At 44.5% G+C, this 23113-nt stretch overlaps 1 protein-coding gene across 1 annotated transcript in view; it reads left to right on the forward strand.

Annotated features, from left to right (window-relative positions):
- The window catches only part of me2 (malic enzyme 2, NAD(+)-dependent, mitochondrial), a 70042-nt gene that overhangs the window by 42523 nt on the left and 4406 nt on the right, over positions 1–23113 (forward strand). Inside the window, exons 11-15 of the mRNA XM_055660754.1 lie at positions 8418–8529; positions 13305–13447; positions 17297–17399; positions 20646–20716; positions 21384–21482. Of these exons, the coding sequence (XP_055516729.1) occupies positions 8418–8529; positions 13305–13447; positions 17297–17399; positions 20646–20716; positions 21384–21482 (528 nt within the window). The remainder of the gene's footprint in view (positions 1–8417; positions 8530–13304; positions 13448–17296; positions 17400–20645; positions 20717–21383; positions 21483–23113) is intronic.

Below are 23113 nucleotides of genomic sequence, written 5' to 3' on the forward strand. Positions count from 1 at the left end.
TTAAATTAATCTCACTGGGTTGTCTACCTTGTATATAGGTACGTTGGTTTTCCTTTTATTTCCCTTTTCTGGTTAGAATGGAGCTTGAGTGCTACTTGTAGTTCAGAAAAAAACACCTGTGTACACTCGGACAATAATTTCAGAATAAAATCTCAAATACGGGTCACAACTAAATACATTAGCAGAAATATTAGGGTATGATGAACAAAATGTTAGATCCACTCAAATGTCATTGTGTGATATTTATTATGTGATCTTGAAGTAGAGTGCCTATGTAATGCAAAGAATACTTTCCGATGTTGAAGTCAATCTCCATCCTCTGGAAAGTTACTGGAAAGCGGAGTTCACATGGTGCCTCTCCAATTCTTTGTGGCTTTATTTTCAGAAAATAAATTAACTAATTTTATATAATAGCTTGTTTAGAATTACACAAGTCTAAACTGGTGATCTTCAATCTCTTGAGTGAAAAATGTAGCTGTTCGTTTCCTGGGGAACCGCGTGGGCCCGATCCACCCGTGGCGTCGACGACGGGAACGTGGCCCGACTCGCCCCACAGGGTACCCAGGGGACCGTGGTGATGCCGGGCGGAGAGGCCTGTCTGTGCCGAACTAACCTCAGCAGTGGCGGCAGCGGGAGACTAGCGCGGCGGCAGGGGCCGCGGCTGCAACATGGGCCTCGGTGGCAGTGGGGCCTCACGGTCGAAGAGGGGGAGGGGAAGACAATCGGGACCTGGCATGGGGGGACCGCTGTGAGGGATGGTGGGAGAACAAAGGGGGACCCAATGTTGGGGAGGGGTGCACTCTAGTAGAGAATCCTCTGCCCAAGGGCGCTGTGCACACAGCAGTCAGCCAACAGTTGCTTGTCTTTTTCATTTTGTCTTGCAACTCGGTGGTTCAGGAGTATCACTGGAGAAACAATTTTGAAAAAAATGGTTTGCTCTGGTCTGTTCTTGCTTTGAGTTATTTTCCTTCCTTCCCCACCCCACACACTATCAGTCTGAAGAAGTGTCCTGACATCACCTATCCATTTTCTCCAGAGATGCTGCCCGACATGCTGAGTTACTCCAGCATTTTGTCTCTCTCTTTGGTTTTAACAAACATCTGCAGATTCTTTTTATTACATTTTATTCCATAAGTAATCATTTTACTAATATGTGAATGCTGTTTAGGGCTACGGGTAGCATGAGAAAAATTGTTTCAAAGAAAAGGAATTTTATTTGAAAGTTGACACAAAAGGAAGGAGTCTTTGGAGCATCTTTGGAGAAAAGGAATGAGTGACGTTTCGGGTCGAGACCCTTCTTCAGACTGATGTCAGGGTAGTGGGCGGGACAAAGATAGAATGCAGTCGGATACAGTAAGACTGGTGGGAGAACTGGGAAGGGGTAGGGGATGGAGAGAAGGAAAGCAAGGGCTATTTGAAGTTGTAGAAGTCAATGTTCATACCGCTGGGGTGTAAGCTACCCAAGCAAAATATGAGGTGCTGTTCCGCCAATTTGCTCCACTCTGACAATGGAGGAGGCACAGGACAGAAAGGTCAGATTGGGAATACGAGGGGGAGTTAAAGTACTGAGCAATCTGGAGGTTAAGGCGGTCTGAGCTGCGAAACGATCGCCGAGCCTGTGCTTGGTCTCGCCGATGTACAGGAGTTGACATCTGAAACAGCGGATACAGTAGGAGGTTAGAGGAGGTGCACATAAACCTCTGCCTCACCTGAAAAGACTGTCTGGGTCCTTGGTGGAATCGAGAGGGGAGGTAAAGGAGGAGGTGTTGCATCTCCTGCGGTTACAGGGGAAAATACCTCGGGAGGGAGTGGTTTGGGTGGGAAGGGACGAGTTGACCAGGGAATTGCGTAGGGAACGGTCAGAAAGCAGAAAGGGGCGGAGATGGGGCCAGTAGTGGGATCCCTTTGGAGGTGGCGAAAATGTTGTGGGATTATATGCTGTATGCGACGACTGATAGGGTGGAAGGTGAGGACAAGGGAAATCAGTCCTTGTTACGAATGGGGGGAGGGGGACCAAGAGCGGAGCTGCGGGATATCGAGGACACCCCAATAAGAACCTAATCTATAATGGAAGAGGGGATCCCCCGATCCCTATAGAATGAGGACATCTCGGATGACCTGGTATGGAAAACCTCATCCTGGGCGCAGATGCGGTGTAGACAGAGGAATTGGGAGTAGGGGATTGAGTTTTTACAGGACGCAGGGTGGGAAGATATGCAGTCCAGATAGCTATGGGAGTCGGTGGGTTTATAATAGATGTTGGTCAATAGTCTGACTCCTGTGATGGAGATGGTGAGATCCAGAAACGGTTCGGAGATGGTCCAAGTGAATTTGAGTGCAGGATGGGAATTAAAAATTTGAAAGTTTTTTGATTTCATTAGAAAATGAAAATGGTCATTCACCTGTTTAACTCTGATTCTTAAGTACACAAAAATGCTGGAGAAACTCAGCGGGTGCAGCAGCATCTATGGAGCGAAGGAAATGGGCAACGTTTCGGGCCGACGCCCTTCTTCAGACTGATAGGGGGTGGCAGGGAGAAGGAAGGAAAAAGGAGGAGGATCCCAAGGGCTGAGGGATGGGAGGAGACGGCCAGAGGGCTGAGGAAGGGGAGGAGACAGCAAGGGCTAACAAAATGGGGAGAATTCAATGTTCATGCCCGCAGGATGCAGACTCCCCAAGCGGAATATGAGGTGCTGTTCCTCCAATTTCCGGTGTTGTTCACTCTGGCCATGGAGGAGACCCAGGACAGAGAGGTCGGACGGGGAGTGTGAGGGGGAGTTGAAGTGCTGAGCCACTGGGAGCTCAGGTAGGTTCTTGCGGACCGAGCGGAGGTGTTCGGCGAAACGATCGCCCAACCTCCGCTTAGTCTCACCGATGTAGATCAGCTGACATCTAGAGCAGCGGATGCAGTAGATGAGGTTGGTGGAGATACAGGTGAACCTCTGTCGCACCTGGAACGACTGCTTGGGTCCTTGAATGGAGTAGAGGGGGGAGGTAAATGGACAGGTGTTGCATATCTTGCGGTTGCAACGGAAAGTGCCCGGGGAGGGGGTGGTACGGGAGGGAAGGGAAGAATTGACAAGGGAGTTGCGGAGGGAGCGGTCTTTGCGGAAGGCAGACATGGGGGGAGATGGGAAGATGTGGCGAGTGGTGGGGTCGCGTTGGAGGTGGCGAAACTGATGGATGATTACTTGTATGTGACGGCTGGTGGGGTGAAAGGTGAGGACTAGGGGGACTCTGCCCTTGTTGCGAGTGGGGGGATGGGGAGAGAGAGCAGTGTTGCGGGGTTTGGAAGAGACCCTGGTGCGAGCCTCATCTTTGGTGGAGGAGGGGAACCCCCATTCCCTGAAGAATTAGGACTTTTCAGATGCCCTGGTTTTGAACGCCTCATCCTGGGAGCAGATGCGGCGTAGACGGAGGAATTGGGAGTAGGGGATGGAGTCCTTACAGGAAGCAGGGTGGGAAGAAGTGTAGTCTAGATAGCCATGGGAGTCAGTGGGTTTATAGTGGATATCGGTCAGAAGTCTTATCACCTGCGATAGAGATAGTGAGGTCAAGGAATGGTAGGGAAGTGTCGGAAATAGTCCAGGTGTATTTGAGTGCTGGATGGAAATTGGTGGTGAAGTGGATGAAGTCAGCCAGTTGTGTGTGGGTGCAGGAGGTGGCACCAAAGCAGTCATCGATGTAACGGAGGTAGAGGTTATAGTAGATATTATTTTCTGTATTGAATGTATCTTATATAATCTGTTGTAGTGGCCTGGTCAAGGTCAGGAAAAGACCGGACGCCAGGCGGATTCAAAAGAAGCTTTTTAATTCCACCAGTTCAAGAACACACACCGACACCTTATCTCTACCCCTCGGGAGTCGACCGGAAAACCCCGTGGCAGACCAACGCCCCGTCCCTCAATCGTCGAGGGGGATGATCCAAGGAGTGGCCTACCCCCCAGGGACCGCCACAGGACCCCCCCCCAAGTACCCGAGGTACGAAACGGACAGGACGGCCAGACCGGGTGCACACTACGCTCGGACCCGGAACAGGCGCCTGATCAACAAGTGCGGGGTACGAAGTAACCAAAGGAGGAGGTACCCTAGACCGAGGTCGCCCTCGCTTACGGGGCAGTGCTACCAGCGCCGGCCGATCGATATCGATATGTGCTGGCTTCAACCGCGCAACTGAAACAGTCTCCCGCCGACCCCCCTTGTCCAGGACGAACGTCGACGAGCCATGTTCCAAGACCCAGAAGGGGCCTTCGTACGGCCGCTGTAGAGGTGTCCGATGTGCATCCCTGCGCAGAAAAACAAACTGGCAGTCCTCCAGAGTAGAGGGAACGTGCGGACGGAAGGACCCATGACGAGAAGTGGGCACCCGCGCCAGCTTGCCCACCGTCTGCCGAAGACGTTGAAGAGCTTCTGAAGGCTGCTCCTCATGGCCACGTGCCGGCGGGATGAACTCCCCAGGCACCGTTAACGGAGACCCATACACCAACCCAAGTCCTCCTTGGGTGCGGTGCGTATCCCCAGCAAAACCCACAGGAAAGCGTCTACCCAGTCTGGGTCAGTGAGCCGTGCCTTAGGGCACCCAATGTTGGTGAAACCGCACAGGCCGTTCGACTGCGGGTGTACGCTGTTGTGTACGCAGGAGGCGTGCCATGACCACAGCTTGACGTGAACTGAGGCCCACCACGTTATGTCCAGTGGTCCACGGGCGATCCGCGCCAACAATGCTCGAACAGGTAGTTGTGGTGGTCATAGCGGAATGGCTTCAGGCCACCACGTGAAGCGGTCCACAACGGTAAATATATACGTCATGCCCTGGGACGACGGCAGCGCCCCCACGATGTCCACGTGAATGTGGTCGAAATGTTTATGAGGAATAGGGAACTCCTGCAATGGCGCGTGCACGTGTCGTTGCACCTTGGCGGTCTGGCATGGGATGCAAGTGCGCGCCCAAAGTCCAACCTCCTTCCGCAGCCCGTGCCACATAAAGCGGGAGGCTACCAGGGCCGTTGTTGCCCTGATGGAGGGATGTGCAAGGCCATGGAGCACCTCAAACACCCAGGCGATCAGGACGATGGGTCGCAGAAACTCCAGAGGAGACATCGCACAACAGCGTGGTACCCCCAAGACCACAGACAACGTCCTCCAACTGCAGGCCCGAAACTGCTGTACGATAGGCAGCCATCTCCTCGTCGACCAGCTGAGCGGCTGCCAGGTCGGAATAGTTGATCCCCTCACCGACTTGGAGAACCGCGTGGACTGCAGGTCTTGATAAGGCATCAGCCACCCTGTTAAATTTGCCCTCAACGAACCGGATGGAGGTGGTGTACTCGGACACATACGCCAACTGCCTCTGCTGCCGGGCAGACCACAGGTCTGATACCTTGGCGAACGCGAAGATTAGTGGCTTGTGGTCCGTGAATGCAGTAAATGGTCTCCCCTCCAGAAAATAGCGGAAATGGCGTACGGCGAGATATAGGGCAAGGAGCTCACGGTCGAAGGCGCTGTAACGACGCTGTGGTCCACTGAGATGCCTGCTGAAGAAGGCAAGTGGCCGCCAGCAACCCTCAATGAGCTGCTCTAACACTGCCCCAACCGCAATCTCCGAAGCATCCACCGTCAAGGCGGTCATGGCATCCTCTCGTGGGTGGACGAGCATTGTGGCCTCAGCCAGTGCCTGCTTAGCCCTCTCAAATGCCGCTGTTGCTTCCACGGACCAATCAACCTCCCTGCGATGACCAGCAATCAGGTTGAAAAGCGGACGCATGATCGCAGCCGCTGACGGCAGGAAGCAGTGATAGAAAGTGACCATTCCCAAGAATTTCTGCAGGCCCCTAACTGTGGTCGGACGGGGCAACCTGCGAATAGCGCCCACCCTGGTCGGCAGAGGCACCACCCCTTGTTCAGTCACGCGGTGGCCGAGGAAGTTGATAGCCGTCACCCCGAAACAGCACTTGGACGCGTTTATAGTTAAACCGAAATCGCTGAGGCGCTGACACAGTTGACGGAGGTGGGTGCAGTGCTCCTGCCGCGAGCGACTGGCCACGAGTATGTCGTCCAGGTATACATAAACAAAGTCCAATCCGCGGCACACGCAGTCCATAAGCCGCTGAAAGGCCTGCGCGGCGTTCTTCAACCCAAACTGCATCCGCACAAATTCGAAAAGACCAAATGGTGTGATAATGGCCGTCTTCGGGATATCGTCGGGGCGGACTGGAATTTGATTGTACCCTCGCACGAGGTCCACCTTGGAAAATACGGATGCCCCAGCCAGATGGGCATTGAAGTCCTGAATGTGCGGGACCGGATACCTGTCGGCGACGGTCGCATCATTCAGGCGCCGGTAATCGCCACACGGGCGCCAGCCCCCGTCCTTCTTAGGGACCATGTGGAGCGGTGAGGCCCATGGGCTATCGGAGGGACGCACGATGCCCATCGCCTCCATCTGGCGGAACTCCTCCCGAACTAGACGGAGCTTGTCTGGGGCGAGACGACGTGCCCGGGCGTGCACAGGCGCACCAGTAGTGGGGATATGGTGCTCCACCCCATGCTTCGGGGTGGAGGAGTGGAAGTGGGGTTCGAGAATGCCAGGAAAATCTGCCAGGATACGCACGAAAGTCGCATCCACGGATGACGGGGCCATCAGGGCGTACTACAGGATCACCAGTACGGAGGAAGACTGGCTCCAGCGTGATACCTCGCACAGCAAACTGGGCCTCTGCCTGCTGGAACCAGGTTTCGGGTTCTTCAGTCCATAGAGTTGGGAGCTTCAGCGCAACAGCGTTATAATCCATCACGATGCGTGATGAATGAAGTCGGGGTCACCAGTGTAGTGGCCTGGTCAAGGTCAGGAAAAGACCGGACGCCAGGCGGATTCAAAAGAAGCTTTTTAATTCCAACAGTTCAAGAACACACACCGACACCTTATCTCTACCCCTCGGGAGTCGACCGGAAAACCCCGTGGCAGACCAACGCCCCTGTCCCTCAATCGTCGAGGGGGATGATCTAAGGAGTGGCCTACCCCCCAGGGACTGCCACACTGTATTTAAAAGTGGCCGTTCTCAGGTTACAGGCCATTTGGTCAGTCACAGACCACATGCTTTTTCATGAGGACACTTTCCTCAGCTCTTCTGTAACACAAAGGGCTCAGCGTTTACGACTGACAACTGTTTATATTAGTCTTAGATAGCAAGGTGTCTCAGGATCTGTGAGCTACGTTTAATTATACTCGTGTTGAGATAAGAGGAAAGACAGATAAGATGGGTAGAAGTTCGTTGGATGGGGGGTATGTGACCTTTGTATGTCGGATTTCTTTTGTTTATACAAACTGAGGGGACTAAGATGTTGGGAAAGAGACAGTGGTCTGGAAATGTAACAATCCTTTGAATAATGTTGTCAGTGTGGTGGCAAAGTCATAAAGAGGCCCAAGGATGGAGCTGGAATGCCGTTCCCTAGAGATAACAAGAAAAGGGAGGGAGTGTAAGATAGCCAAGAGACAATTATCATTAGTCGAGTTAGACATTTTTGTGATCCTTGCTATGCTGGCGAAATAGGAGATGTGAGTTTGCAAAGACAGAGTAAATTTCTATTTTAAAGTGTGTAACGTAAGATAATGTTAGTTTAAATATGATTTATAAAGAAGGTCATCTGGGAAATATTGTCTTTTAATTAGGGAAATATATATGGTATTTTCATTTTACATTAGATCTTTGTGTTTGGATCTGTAGTTTAAGAAGTTACATTATTTCCCAAGATGTATAGGTTTAATGGGAACAATGTCTTGTATATATAAATTGTGTAATCACTTTATCTTTGTTATTTTGAGAAGTGGGTTCTGGGAAGTGTCTATTTTTTTGTGAGTTTCACTTTGTTGGAATGAAATCTGAACAAATAAATTAAATGATAGGGAATTGAAGAATGCAGGTGAACAGAGGGATCTGGGAATAACTGTGCACAGTTCCCTGAAAGTGGAACTCATGTAGATAGGGTGGTAAAGAAAGCTTTTGGTGTACTGGCCTTTATAAATCAGAGCATTGAGTATAGAAGTTGGGATGTAATGTTAAAATTGTACAAGGCATTGGTGAGGCCAATTCTGGAGTATGGTGTACCATTTTGGTCGCCTAATTATAGGAAGGATGTCAAAAAAATAGAGAGAGTACAGAGGAGATTTACTAGAATGTTGCCTGGGTTTCAGCAACTAAGTTACAGAGAAAGGTTGAACAAGTTAGGGCTTTATTCTTTTGGTAATGGGCCCTGCACCACCTTTAAATGTTCCCCTTGCATCTTAAACCTATGCCCTAAGAATGGATTTAATTATTTTTTTAATAAGTAGTCTCACTTTATTTGGTGGGTATCTCAGCTGAAATTAACAAAGTTTGTCTGTTGCAGTTAAAGTCTAATTATGTTGCTTCTGACAACAGGGTCGTTCAGAGCCAATAGAAGATAACCAGGTCGCATATGCCCACCCAGCACCTAAATCAACAAAGACATTTCTGGATGCAGTCAATTTATTACAGCCGACTACTATTATTGGTAGGTGGTGTAAGTTGCGGCAGAAATGTGAAATCTAAAATGCGCACACTTGCACAATTTTGGAACTAATATGAAGGGTGTTTGAGGTGAGAAAATGTTAAGCAAATAAGTATGAATGCGTGTACTAGGAGATTTTTTTTTGATTATCAGAAGGGAAATGTTTGGTAGTGTTGAAGCAGGTTTACTGTGCTGTTGGGCAACGTTAACATTGCAACTCTTTTATAAAGGTTAATACAAGGTCATTCATGTAAATTACAGCTTCATCAAATATCTCAAGTATTGTTACCTTTCAAATCCACAAAATGTTTTTGAAATTTCCATTTGAATATCTCTTATTAAGTTTTCTCTTGTCAATACTGAAACAGTCTAATCATAGTCACAAATGAGATTCTCCACAACGTGATTATGGTGCATTTTATTAGTTGCCAGTTTTTTTTTCCCTGCCACACTTAATGATGTCACCTCCCTCGTTCAGGTTTCTACTCAATTATTCATTTCAGCATCTTAGATCCAGTAGCTTATATATTTTGCTTGAGTAGCTGGAAAACTCTTTTTATTTGTCTCCAAAGTCTCCTATCCATCTCTGTTACCCAAGAAGCTGCACAGGGCTCCTTTTGTCAATAATCTGCTTACCACCATTATCTGTCGCTATGGCAGCATTTTCCACATGTCCCTGATAATGTTATCTCTCCTCTGTCGATGTCAACAACCTTCATTGTAGTTGTTTTCAGATGACCCGTATGGCGTATTGGCTTTCATATACTGCTGTTCCTTTCCTTATTTATCTCTGGCACGCACATTATGTACTCGTCACTACTCAAATTGTGCACAATTATTGAAAAGCAAAGATTTTCTGGAAATTTGAAATGAAAAATAAAAAGGAAATGTTGGGCGGGTCAGGCAGTTTGTATCAAAAGAGTTGTTTTTGGTCAATGGTCCTTCATCCAGTTGGAAGACTTATTTAAATACATGTATTTAAATTTTCATTTTTGCTGTGGGCAATTTTGAAAGCTTCTCAATGAGCAGTTTATATCTAGTAAATGTTTCAGATTGATGATTTTAAAATAGCTTTACAATCAGATTTGAGATTCAAGAGAGTCTGTTGTCAAGTGTCCCAGATAGGACAATGAAATTCTTGCTTTGCTTCAGCACAACAGAATATGGTAAGCATGAATGCAGAACAGATCAGTGTGTCCATATCTATATTACTAAATCTCTGATCTTGACCGCTTTGGCCTACTGTGCTGCGATTTCCGACAGAACGTTGCCACCTACGGCCGTCATTTTTGGCCACATCGACGAGAGCCCCCCTCCGCCTTACGGGTGCGGAAGATTTTTTCCATCGATGACAAATCAGAGAGATATTAATGTTTTAAAAAAAATCACCATTCTCTCTGCTGCCCCTGCTGGAGGGAGGGGGAGGGACTATAAAACCAGGAAGTGGTGTGCTTCACAGTCACTGCAAGATGGATGAAGCCAAGGGTCACGTCTCTCTACTTGCTGCAAATGGTGGCATGAGGTTGAAAGGCACTACTTACTGCAAATTGTGGCTTGGGTGCTTTGGCTTGAAGTTGAAATGCACTATTTACTGCAAATGGTGGCTTGGGAGCTTTGGTTTAAAGTTGAAAGGAACTAGGTACTGCAAATGGTGGCTTGGGTGGTTTGGCTTGCGGTTGAAAGGCACTACTTACTGCAAATGGCGGCTTGGGTGCTTTGGCTTGAAGTTAAAAGGCACTACTGCAAATGCACTTCCTGTTTGCACTGTATATTGATTTTAGATAAAACGCTACACTTACGGCTGTGATTTTTGGCCATCTTACTCAGTCCCCCCTCCGCTGAGCAGGTGCAGAGAATTCTTCCCATCAATGAAAAATAAAAGTGTTATTAGTGTTTAAAAAATGTTGAGAATCTCTCCTGTCAATCACGCCCTGAAAGCTACACCTTTTCCGGTGGGAGGAGGAGGGTGTTATAAAACCCGGAATTGTGGGTGTGGCTCAGTCTCTGCATGATGGGGGAGGGAGAGGTCATGACTCTGTCTGAGCTGTGAATCAACTGAACACACTGAATGTCTACTGAACTGTGAGTTTGGTGTTTTGTGTGGTTTTATGGTGGTTTCACCCTGCATGAAATGGTATGAAGCTGCATTTGAATTTGGTGGCCTTGGACCCTGCTTGAAGTGGAATAAAACTGCACTGAATTTGGTGGCCTTGCACCCTGCTGAAAGTGGTATGAAACTGCACTTGTATTGGTGGTATTTGGTGGCCTTGGATCCAGCTTGAAGTGATATGAAACTGCACTTGAATTTGGTGGCCTTGAACCCTGCTTGAAATGGTAGGAACATGGATTTGAATTTGGTGGACTTGCACCCTGCTTGAAATGGTAGGAACATGGATTTGAATTTGGTGGCCTTGCACCCTGCTTGAAATGGAATTTCAAGGGATAGTCATGAGTCAACTGCCAGCCCACCAGCCGTGAGTGAGCTGCCAGCAGATCAGGCTTGAGGGACTGAGCTGCCACCCCAAGAACCCATACCAGTACTCCAGAAAGCCCCCCCACTGGCCACCAATATTGGAATTGGTGGAGAGGTGGAATATTGCGTCGGGGGGACCAGCCCTCCTGTGTGAACATGGGACCCAACGGGTCCCACTTGGTCTAGTACCATTATATAAATATATACACACATGAATAAATAAACAGATAAAGTGCAAATAAACAGATAATGGGCTATTAATGTTCAGAGTTTTGTATGAGTTTTGTTTAATAGCCTGATGTTGTGGGGAAGTAACTATTCCTGAACCTGGACGTTGCAGTTTTCAGGCTCCTGTCCCTTCTATCTGAAAGTAGCAGGGAGATGAGTGTGTGGCCAGGATGGTGTGGGTCCTTGATGATGCTGCCAGCCTTTTTGAGGCAGCGACTGCGATAGATCCCCTCGATGGTAGGGAGCTCAGAGCTGATGATGGACTGGGCAGTGTTTACTACTTTTTGTAGTCTTTTCCGCTCCTGGGCACCCGAGTTGCCGAACCAAGCCACGATGCAACCGGTCAGCATGCTCACTACTGTGCATCTGTGGAAGTTAGAGAGAGTCCTCCTTGACATACCTACTCTCCGTAAACTTCTCAGAAAGTAGAGGCGCTGATGTGCTTTCTTTATAATTGCATCAGTATTCTTGGACCAGGAGAGATCTTCAGAGATGTGCACGCCCAGGAATTTGAAGCTCTTGACCCTTTCCACAATTGACCCGTTGATATAAACGGGACTGTAGGTCACTATCCTACCCTTCCAACGTCCATAATCAGTTCCTTGCTTTTGCGGGTGTTGAGAGCCAGGTTATTGTGCTGGAACCATTTGGTCAGTCGGTCGATCTCTCTTCTATATTCTGACTCGTCCCCATCAGTGATACGTCCCACAACAGTGGTGTCGTCAGCGAATATGATGATGGTGTTCGCACTATGACCGGCTACGCAGTAATGAGTATAGAGTGAGTACAGCAGGAGGCTGAGGACGCAGCCTTGAGGTGCTCCCGTGCTGATTGTTATCGAGGCTGACACCTTTCCACGAAGGGTTCACTTTTACTGCAAATAAAATGGAAAACTGGAATGAGTTTATTATGCACAGTCTTTCATCTCAATCTGCAATCAGATATCCCAATCCCAATATGCAAGTCGGATGAATCCCATTTTTCAGCCTTTGGTCCTTTGTAAATCGCAACACAGCAGGTACTTGGGTATTATCGAGCATTGGGTCGCGGTGCTCTACCGAGGTGGTAGAGAAAATGTCATAACTCTTCTCTTTCTCACAATTGTCTTCAATCTGACATCTAAAGGAAACGTTATCTATACTTCTCAATTTTACGTATTTCTTAATTCAAGAATTTCATTAATTCTTTCCTTAACCACCTCTGTTTCAAAGAAAATAATGTGAACTCGGTCTTCAAAAACTAAACGTCACCAGCACATGACGGCACGGTGGCGCAGCAGTATAATTGTTGCCATACAGCCCCAGAGACGCGGGTTCGCTCCTGACTACAGGTACTGTCTACGTAGTTTGTTAGTTCTCCCCATGACCTGCGTGAGTTTTCTCTGAAATCTTCAGTTTCCTCCCGCACTCCAAAGATGTTTGAGGCGTTTGAGGGTTAATTGGCTTGGTATAAATGTAAATTGTCCATCGTGTGTGTGTGTGTAGGATAGTGTTAATGTGCTGGGATCGCTGGTCTGTGTGGACTCAGTGGCCCGAAGGGCTTGTTTCTGCGCTGTATCTGTAAACTAAACTAAACAAAATGTGGCAATTGTTCCCTTCTTGTAACTTGTGACCAAAATATCTGAAGAAAGGTACTGACCCAAAATGCCATCTATTCATGCTCGCCATGGATGCTGACCTGCTGACTTAAGCATTTTTTTTTTTTGTAAATCAGCATCTGCAGTTCCTCGTTTCTAAAAAAAAATGAATACTTTGCTCCAGTTGTTTCCTAACAAGTACACTGTGTAATTCTGGCATCATTGTTATATTCTAGGCCTTGGCCTAAAAGGTATCCTGTGTCCCACCTATTTGTCCTGCTTCAGGGATCCATAGCTATTTCAAGTTCTTACTGTTCCTCCTCATTTCAGTATGACATTATTTATTGTTTATTCTTTTGCCTTGTTTGCTCTATATGGTATCAACTAAAATTCTGCAACAGCACTGCCAGCATTGTAACAAATCTTGAGGATTGTATGTGAAGTGTTGACTTGCTTTATTTTCTCTTAAGTTTCAGATTACTTTAATTTGTTTTTTGACAGGCGTGGCAGGTGCTGGCAGACTGTTCACCAAAGAAGTGATTAGTGCCATGGGCAGAAACAATGAACGTCCAATAATTTTTGCATTAAGTAATCCAACAACTCAAGCTGAATGCACTGCAGAAGAGGCATACACTTTAACAGAGGTATTGTGAGCCTTTGCAACTTTCTTTTCATGCCGTGTATCACAATTTACTTGTATATCAGGGAACAGAGATTTGCAAGTTTTTGACAATTTTACATTTTTGGTGAAAATATGTGTACTATTTTACATTCCTTCATCATGCAATCCAACGTTTAGCTTTGTGTGCCATTCTCAGGATTTGTGCGTATTGTCCAATTTGATGGTGAAATGCCATAAAATGGCAAGTTAGAACAGCAAGATAGCTGTTCTGAAATGATTCATGTAGAGATATGTTACTGGACTTTCAATCCAGATGCCATGATCAGTCAATGGTTCAATAGTGCTTTACTGTCACATATAACTAAAAACAGTGAAATTCTTTTTTGCATACAATTCACTAAAATCATACATTCTATTCATAAGCACAATCATATATAAGTAAAAGAGTACAGTGACTGTAGTTTAAAAATAATACATTTACTTTGATTGGACTTTACTGGCTTTACCTTGCACTTAGCATTATTCCATTATCGTGTATCTGTACACTGAATGGCTCGATTGTAACATGGATTTATTTTTATTTTTTATTTATTTTAATTCTTTATTTCGAACAAAATAAAATAATAAAAAGCAAGTGTGAAACAGCAAACAAAAAACAAAACAAGAATATTTATAAAGTGTCATAAACAATATCTATAAATAAATGAAATCGTATGTGTCTGAAAAGGAGCAGGAAGAAGCCAAAGTTTATTAATTCCCACCCCTTATTCAACTGCTTATAATTATCTTATACAAATTTAACAGCTATATGTACTCCATATGTACACCAAATTACACCAAATTATTTACATTTATACACTAATCAAATATTTACAGCCATACAAAAAAGAGAGAAAAATAAAAAAGAAAAGAAAACCCTCATATACTATAGTATCTTAGTCATATATATATACAACCCATCACCCTATGATCACCCTTCCCAATACAATCAGTATAACAAATATCCCACTCACAATCACCTATCCTCATCCCAATATCCTTTTTTTTAAAAAAAAGTGTTTTTGAACATCTTTTTAAACTGAATTATGTTTGTGCTAAGTTTTATCTCCTGGTCCAGACCATTCCACAAATTCACACCACAGATTGCTATGCACATACTTTTAAGAGTTTACTCTGACTGGTTAGCACGCAACAAAAGCTTTTTATAGTACCTCAGTACACGTGACAATAAACAAAACTGAATTGAGTTGCCATGTTTCCGGCTCCATGTATCAAGTTCTTAAAAATATCGAGGGTTATCTTGGCCTTAAAGGACCATTGTCCTGGCTGCAGAACTACGAGGGTGATGGAAGCGGACACAAAATGCTGGAGTGACTCAGCGGGTCAGGCAGCATCTCTGGAGATAAATAAAAGGTGATGTTTCGGGTCGAGACCCTTCTTCAGACCAAAGAGGTAGGGGTCAGCCTGGCGATGCTGTCAGTGTCCTCCACCACTGCTCAAGTACCATCTTGACAGTAATCTTAAAATCTTAAGATTGTTACAGCACAGAAGGAAGACACTTAGTCCCTCAAATCTGTGCATATCCCAGTAAAGCAAACCTAGCACTCTCTCTCGACCCAAAATGTCACTTATCCATGTCCTCCATGGATGCTGCCTGACCCACTGAGTTAAACCCGCACTTTGTCTAATTTTGTAAACCAGCATCTGCAGTTTTTTTCTACAAGAATATAATGTTAGTTTTCCATCAGTATGAATACAGTTTTGCAGCTAAGATTCAAGGTCAACAGTGTGAAGCTCTGGTTAAACAAACCATTCCTACTTTTGTACTTTCTGCCTCTTCTTATGAATTCTTGCATCCCATACACATTTACTGACTGCTATTTACTGACTACATCATGTCTTCCTCTTTCAATTATTTGTGATACTTGAAATACAAGCAACACTACTATGGATATTTCCTTACATCAAGTGATCATTTTAAGTCTAAGTAATGCCTTTCTGATGTATGAGGAAAATTGAGATCAGTGTGAGCCCACAGGGTTGGGAACAATGTGGAAACTCCTTGAATGCTGCATGTGAATTCATGATTGAACGTTCCCTGGTGCTGTGGGATGGAGCTCTATATATTTATATATCTCTGATCTACCTCCTTTCATAAGGGAATGTATGGGGGGAGGGATTGCATTTGGATGGCTTACTCATTAACAAAAATAAATCTCTACATATTCTTGGCTGCAATATGTTTTAAATCAGGAAAGTTACAGCTGTACAGAGAGCAGAATACAGTGCATTCAGAAAGTATTCAGATCCCATCACTTTTTCCACATTTTGTTACGTTACAGCCTTATTCTAAAATTGATTAAATTCATTTTTTTAATCATCAATCTACACACAGTACCCCATAATAAAAAAAGCAAAAACAGGTGTTTAGAAATTTTTGCATAACTGAAATATCACATTTACAGACCCGTTACTCAGTTCTTTGTTGAGGCACCTTTGGCAGCGATTACAGCCTCAAGTCTTCTTGGGTATGATGTTACAAGCTTGGCACACCTGTATTTGGGAAATTTCTCCCAGTCTTCTCTGCAGACCCTCTCAAGCTCTGTAAGGTTGAATGGGGAGCGTCGATGCACAGCTATTTTCGGGTCCGTCCAGAGATGTTCGATCAGCTTCAAGTCTGTGCTCTGGCTGGGCCACTCAAGGATATTCATAGACTTGTCACGAAGCCACTACTGCGTTGTCTTGGCTGTGTGCTTAGGGTCGTTGTCCAGTTGGAAGGTGAACCTCCGCCCCAGTCTGAGGTCCAGAATGCTCTGGATCAGGTTTTCATCAAGGATCTCTCTGTACTTTGCTCTGTTCATCTTTCCCTCGATCCTGACTAGTCTTCCAGTTCCTGCCACTGAAAAACATCCCTTCAGCGTGATGCTGCCACCACCATGCATCACCGTAGGTATGGTATTGGCCAGGTGATGAGCGGTGCCTGGTTTCCTCCAGACGTGACGCTTGGCATTCAGACCAAAGAGTTCAATCTTGGTTTCATCAAACCAGAGCACCAGAGAAAACAACCCTTTTGACAAACGCCAAGCGGGCTGTCATGTGCCTTTTACTGAGGAGTGGCTTCCATCCAACCACTCTACCATAAAAGCAGGATTGTTGGGGTGCCGCAGACACAGTTGTCCTTCCGGAAGGTTCTCCCATCTCCACAGAGGAACTCTGGAGCTCTGTCAGAGTGGCCATCAGGGTCTTGGTCACCTCCCTGACCAAGGCCCTTCTCCCCCGATTGCTCAGTTCGGCTGGGTGGCCAGCTCTATGAAGAGTTCTGGTGGTTCCAAATGTTCTTCTCCAGATCTGTGACTCGATAGCAATCCTGTTTCGGAGGTCTATGGACAATTCCTTCGTCTTTATGGCTTGTTTTTTGCTCTTGCATGCACTGTCAATTGTGAGACCTTATATAGACAGGTGTGTGCCTTTCCAAATCATGTCCAGTCAATTTAATTGCACCTGGACTCCAATCAGGTTGTAGAAACATCTCAAGAATAATCAATGGAAGCAGGATGAACCTACGCTCAATTTTTAGTGTCATAGCAAATGGTCTGAATACTGATGTGATGTGATGTTTCAGTTATTTCTTTTTAATTACTTTGCAAAAATTTCTTAAACACCTGTTTTTGCTTCTTCATTCTGGGGTATTGTGCGTAGATTGATGATGAAAAAAAAAGAATTTAATCCATTTTAAAATAAGGCTGTAATGTAACAAAATGTGGAAAAAGATAAAGGGTCTGAATACATTCTGAATGAACGTATAAGCAACAGAATTGCCAGCAGTTTAAATTATCTTTATGCAGTGTTTGAATTACTGTATTTTACACAGGGGAGGTGCCTTTTTGCCTGTGGCAGCCCATTTGACCCTGTGACTCTACCAGATGGACGTGTGCTGAAGTCAGGCCAGGGAAATAATGCTTACATCTTCCCTGGTAAGTGACATTTTTAACTCCTCTTGAACTTATTAGCATCCTCCTATCCCTGGTACTGTTATCTTTTCAAATTTGCTGCTTTTATTATTTGTCATGTTTGTAATGCCCACTCAAATATTAATATTTTGTTAAACTGCTACTTTTGACTTTCAATCTCTCCTTTACATTTTTTTCCAAACTTTCTTTACTTCCCAAGACATGAAACTGGGAAGCAAGCATGGGCTGAATGGTGTGCTCCTATTTCTATACTTTTCCCATTATGCATTTTCAACATTGTTTCTTAAGCTCATTAAGCTCATTAGTGACTTTAATGAAGGTGGAGATTTTAAGTGTAGGGGAAAAAAGACTGCAGTTCCCCTTGCAAATTGTTTGTTAACCATTCTCATCTGTTGTCGGATGATAAACATGCTTGCCAATGTTAACTGGAATTTTCTTTGCAGATTACCTCACTTTTCTACGTTTGTATACTGTTTTTTTTTTTTTAATTTAAATTTATTTAAACGGGGACAGTCCATATTAATAAACATTTACATGTAAATACGCAAGATTATAGCCACTAGTTAATTTCCATCTTTAGTCCCTTTGGCAGGTTGATGTTAAATAAACAAGTTAAACGCATCACAACACAATCAATCAATAAAATAAGAAAAATAACAATAAAAAGTACAATAAACAAACAGACAAACAATACTACTTAAAATATGTTTTAGATCAAACCCCCTTAGTTTTCATAATTCATCTCAAATATCTTTATCTTTTCTTAGCCTATTTTATCACTGCCAAATTTGGTTTATTTGATTATAAGATATTTGTTCTGCTTCTAATAGACGTGTCAGGACTTGGGGCCCAAATGGAATTATGGAATTAGTTTACATTGATTTGATTTTGAGTTAGATTAAAAATTGGGAATAATGTGATCCTGTTTTTTTTTTTTTTTTTTTTAACCCATTATCAATTAATATGTATTTTCAAGGGATTATTGATAATTATTTTTCAAATTATATGTCCGAAACTAATTATTTGTACAACTATTTATTTATCAAATCAAAATGTAGGTTTTTAATATGGAATATTAAATCTTAAATATTAAAGGCTACAAGAGTTTTCTACCACCATTGCTTTCGGCTAGTTAGACATAGTCATGCAGTGAGGAAACGGGCCCTTCAGCCCAACTTGCCTACACTGACCAATATCCCCCATCTACACTAGTCCCACCTGCCTGCATATGGCCTATATAGCTCTACAACTGTACTACCCCTGCATCTGTCTAAATGATTCTTGAACATTGCGATAGCACCTACCTACACTCACAACCCATTGTGTGAAAAGGTCACCCCTCGGATTCCTATTAAATCTTTCCCTCCTCACTTTAAACCTATGACTGCTGGTTCTCGAATCTACATTGGGCAAGAGCTTCTGTGCATCTCCCCAATCTATTCCTCTCATGATCACCCCTCAACCTTCTGCACTCCAAGGAATATATCCGAGGACATTGTGGGATATTTATCGGGAAATTGTGGGAACCCTGTTTGAAATTTAAGAGTTGTCCTGAAATACAGGAGAGGTGCCGGAAGACTGGAGGGTGGCAAATGTTGTACCTCTTTTCAAGAAGGGCTGCAGGCGAAAATGCCGGGAACTATAGGCCAGTGAGCTGAACATCTGTAGTTTGTAAGTTACTGAAGAGTATTCTGAGGAATAGGATATACAGGCATTTGGATGGGCAAGGGGTGATTAGGGTAGTCACAAATCTAATTGATTTATTTTGAAGACATGACCAAAAAGGTTGATGAGGGCAGAGCTGTAGATGTTGTGTACATGGCGTTCGACAAGGTTCCAAATGGTTGGCTGCTCTGGAAGGTTGGATTGCATGGATCCAAGGAGAGATAGCTGAATGGATAGCAAATTGGCTCCAAGGAAGGAAGAAGAGGGTAATCGCGGAAGCTTGCCCCTTAGACTGGATGCCAATGACTAGTGATGTGCCTCGGGGTTCGGTATTGGGCCCGTTACAGTTTGTCATCTACATCAATGATTTGGATAAGAACATACAGGGCAAGATTAGCAAGTTTGCTGATGATACAAAAGTTAGTGATTTTGCAGATAGTGAAAATGATTGTGAACGATTGCAGACGGATCTGGATCGATTGGCCACGTGGGCGGAGGAATGGTTGATGGAATTTAATACAGAGAAGTGTGAGGTGTTGCATTTCGGGACGTCAAACAAGGGCAGGACCTACACAGTAAATGGTAGGCCTCTGGGTAGTGTTGTAGAGCAGAAGGATCTAGGAGTACAGGTGCATGGTTCCATGAAGGTCGAGTTGCAGGTAGATAATGTGGTCAAAAAGTCTCTAGGCACTTTGGCCTTCATCAATCAGTGTATTGAGTGTGGACAGTCACATTGCAGTTCCATAAGATGTTGGTGAGACTGCATTTAGAATATTGTGTTCAGTTCTGGGCACCATGTTATAGGAAAGATATTGTCAAGCTTGAAAGGGTTCAGAAAAGATTTATGATGATGTTGCCAGGACCAGAGTGTGTGAGCTATAGGGAAAGGTTGAGTCGGCTGGGTCTCTATTCCATGGAGCGCAGAAGAATGAGGGGAGGCCTTATAGAGGTATACAAAATCATGAGAGGAATAGATCGGGTAGATGCACAGAGTCTTTTGCCCAGAGTAGGGGAATTGAGGACCAGAGGACATAGGTTCATGGTGAAGGGGAAAAGATTTAATAGGAATCCGAGGGATTTCTTTTTCACACAAAGGGTGGTGGGTGTATGGAACAAGCTGCCAGAGGAGGTAGTTGAGGCTGGGATTATCTCGTTGTTTAAGAAACAGTTAGCAGGTTCATGGATAGGACACGTTTGGAGAGATATAGACAGAGCGGAGGCAAGTGGAATTAGTGTAGTTGGGACATTGTGTGGGCGAGTTGGGCTGAAGGGCCTGATTCCACACCGTATCACTCTATGACTCTAATAGAATCCTAGCCTGCTCAACCTTGGCAGTCTTGGCAAGTCTTGGCAGCATTCTTGTAAATCTTCTCTGCACCCTTATCAACGATCTCTCATAACACTCTAGTAACTTTCTGACCACAAATGTTAAGCTCACTGGCCTGTAGTTCCCAGCTTTTTCCCTACAGCCCTTCTTGAATAGAGGCACAACATTTGCTACCCTCCAGTCTTGCGGCACCTCGCCTGTATTTAATGACAACTCGTAAATCTCATAACTTTAACTAAAATTATGTTTTGTTGCAGGTGTGGCACTGGCTGTGATCCTTTTCGGAGTTCGTAAAATAAGTGATCAAGTTTTCTTGGAAGCTGCAAAGGTTTGTTATAAAAACAAAAATGCAATCTGCAGTATAATTGTTTTGACTTGAGGGGTGATGTTTTCTGCAGCAAAATACGATTCCAGATTACCTGAAGAAATGTAATATGGTGAAAATTAAAGGCATGCCAGCTAGGGGTGGAGCTCCAGCTGGTGACCATTCACCAGCTGTCATTCTTCAAGTTCATTGATGCTGGGAAACCAACATATCTGGTGCACATGCCAACATCGAACACTGTCTGAGGCGGGTAGGGTGTTTCTAAACACTGGTTCAGTTTAGTTTATTATCATGTGTACCGAGGTACAGTGAAAAGTTTTTGTTGCATACTATCCAGTCAACAGAAAGACAATACATGATTACAATCGAGCCATTTACAGTGTATAGATTCATGATAAGGGAATTACATTTAGTGCAAGGTAAAGCTAACAAAGTCCGATCAAGGATAGTCCGAGGGTCGTCAATGAGTTAGATAGAAGTTCAGCACTGCTCTCTGGTTGTGGTAGGATGATTCAGTTGCTGGATAACAGCTGGCAAGAAACTCCCTGAATCTGGAGATGTGTGTTTTCACACTTTATACCTATTGCCTGATGGAAGAGGGGAGAAGAGTGAGGGGCCAGGTTTTCTGCTTAGTATTTTTAATCTGATTCTATATATAAATATTCTGCAGGCACTTGCTGACCAGGTGACCAATGAAGAATTGGCTGAAGGACTCCTTTATCCGAACATATCTAATATCCGGGAAGTGTCTATTAATACTGCAGTTAAGGTGAGCATCCTGATAACCTGTAGATTATATTGAGAAAATTCCAATCAATTAAAGAGTTTTAAGTATGCATTGGAATAAAATGGAGAGACCATCATATTGAATTAGAGAGAGAGAGACATAGAGAGACATGTTGATGTGGAGCAATCAAGGATTCAGTCATTATAGCATATATAAACAGTGCATGTCTGCAAGTAAGGAAAAAGTGTTTGCTCTTGATCATCTGGAGAATTGTTCTTCAGTTGTCTGGAATTTTGGTCAGACCTCAATTTAAAATTTTCAATTCAATTTTAGGCTGAGCGTGAAGGGGGGTGGGGTGGGAGAGTGGTTTGTGGAAGGAACTCATCCCAAATCCAGCAGAATTGTGTCAGGGTGGAATTGCAAGTTCAGGTTGCATCATTGTGACTGGTATTTATTGTGTTTAGAAAGTTTTGAGTTTCTAAGAGTTATCTAACAGAATTAAAAATGAAGCTATTTCTCAATCCATTTGCTCCTCAAAACAGCAACCAATTTCCAAAATTTGGGAGACCTTTCTAGACATCCCAAGCTCAAAGTGCCACATTTTTCACCAAAAGTTGTCTAATTAGCAAGATGTGCAGGATGAAGACTGAATAGCTGTAAATCTTAAAAACTGCTGGGTTAGAGTAAATGGATAAATTGGCAAGAAGCATTGTGATCCAGAGCAGATCTGTCATTTTAAGTAGGGAAATAGTTGTTATAATAGCAGTCTCATTCCCAGAGAAGAGGTTGTAAATGTTTAATCTTGGTTTAGTTTAGAGATACAGTGTGGAAACAGGCCCTTTGGCCCACCGAGTCTGCGTGACCAGCAATCGCCCCACACTATCCTACACACTATGGACAATTTATAGAAGTCCGTTAACCTGAAAATCTGCACGTTTTTAGAATATGGGACTATACTTGTAGTCAGGATCAAACCCGGGAGCTGTCAGGCAGCAACTGTCTGCCATCTCTTTGCATGGAAAGTTTTAAGTTGATACTTCATAAGAACTTTAAATGGGGCATGGAAGAAGGTCAGCTAAGTAGATCAATAAAATGCATTGGATTGGTGAGGTGGGGGGCAGTACAAAGCCTGGCGAGTGATAGGTGGATACAGGTTAAGGGGTAAGATTTAATTGGCAGATGGTTTGACAAAGGCCACGATGAAAAGACAAAGTGTGAGATGAGGATAGAAGAGGCATCAAATGTGAACCTTAACCATCTATCAATCAACCCCCCCCCCCCCTTCAATTGTATCGACCTATCACTTGCAGGATTTGTGCCGTTCCACCTACCTCTCCCAGCTTTCTCCCCTACTATAATTAGTCTGAATAAGTGTCCTGACCCAAAATGCTGCCAATCCATGTTGCCCATTGTAGAATTGGTGTTACTTACAGGCTAGAACCAAGTTTTTTAAATAAATGTTTTCCGCCCATGTAGCATATGTGAACCATTTGGGTTTTGTGACACGCTTCATGGGTCATGGAAACCTGCAGCATGAAAATGGTACCCTTGCTCCAAACTTGTATTCCTCTAAACTTTTTCTATCTGTGTACGTACCCAAATGTCTTTTCAATGTTACTGCACCTGCTTCAACCAATGTCTTGATATTCACCTTTCCAGTTATTTCTCAATTC

The sequence above is a fragment of the Leucoraja erinacea genome, chromosome 1 (assembly GCF_028641065.1).
Source record: "Leucoraja erinacea ecotype New England chromosome 1, Leri_hhj_1, whole genome shotgun sequence".
Taxonomy (NCBI): domain Eukaryota; kingdom Metazoa; phylum Chordata; class Chondrichthyes; order Rajiformes; family Rajidae; genus Leucoraja; species Leucoraja erinaceus.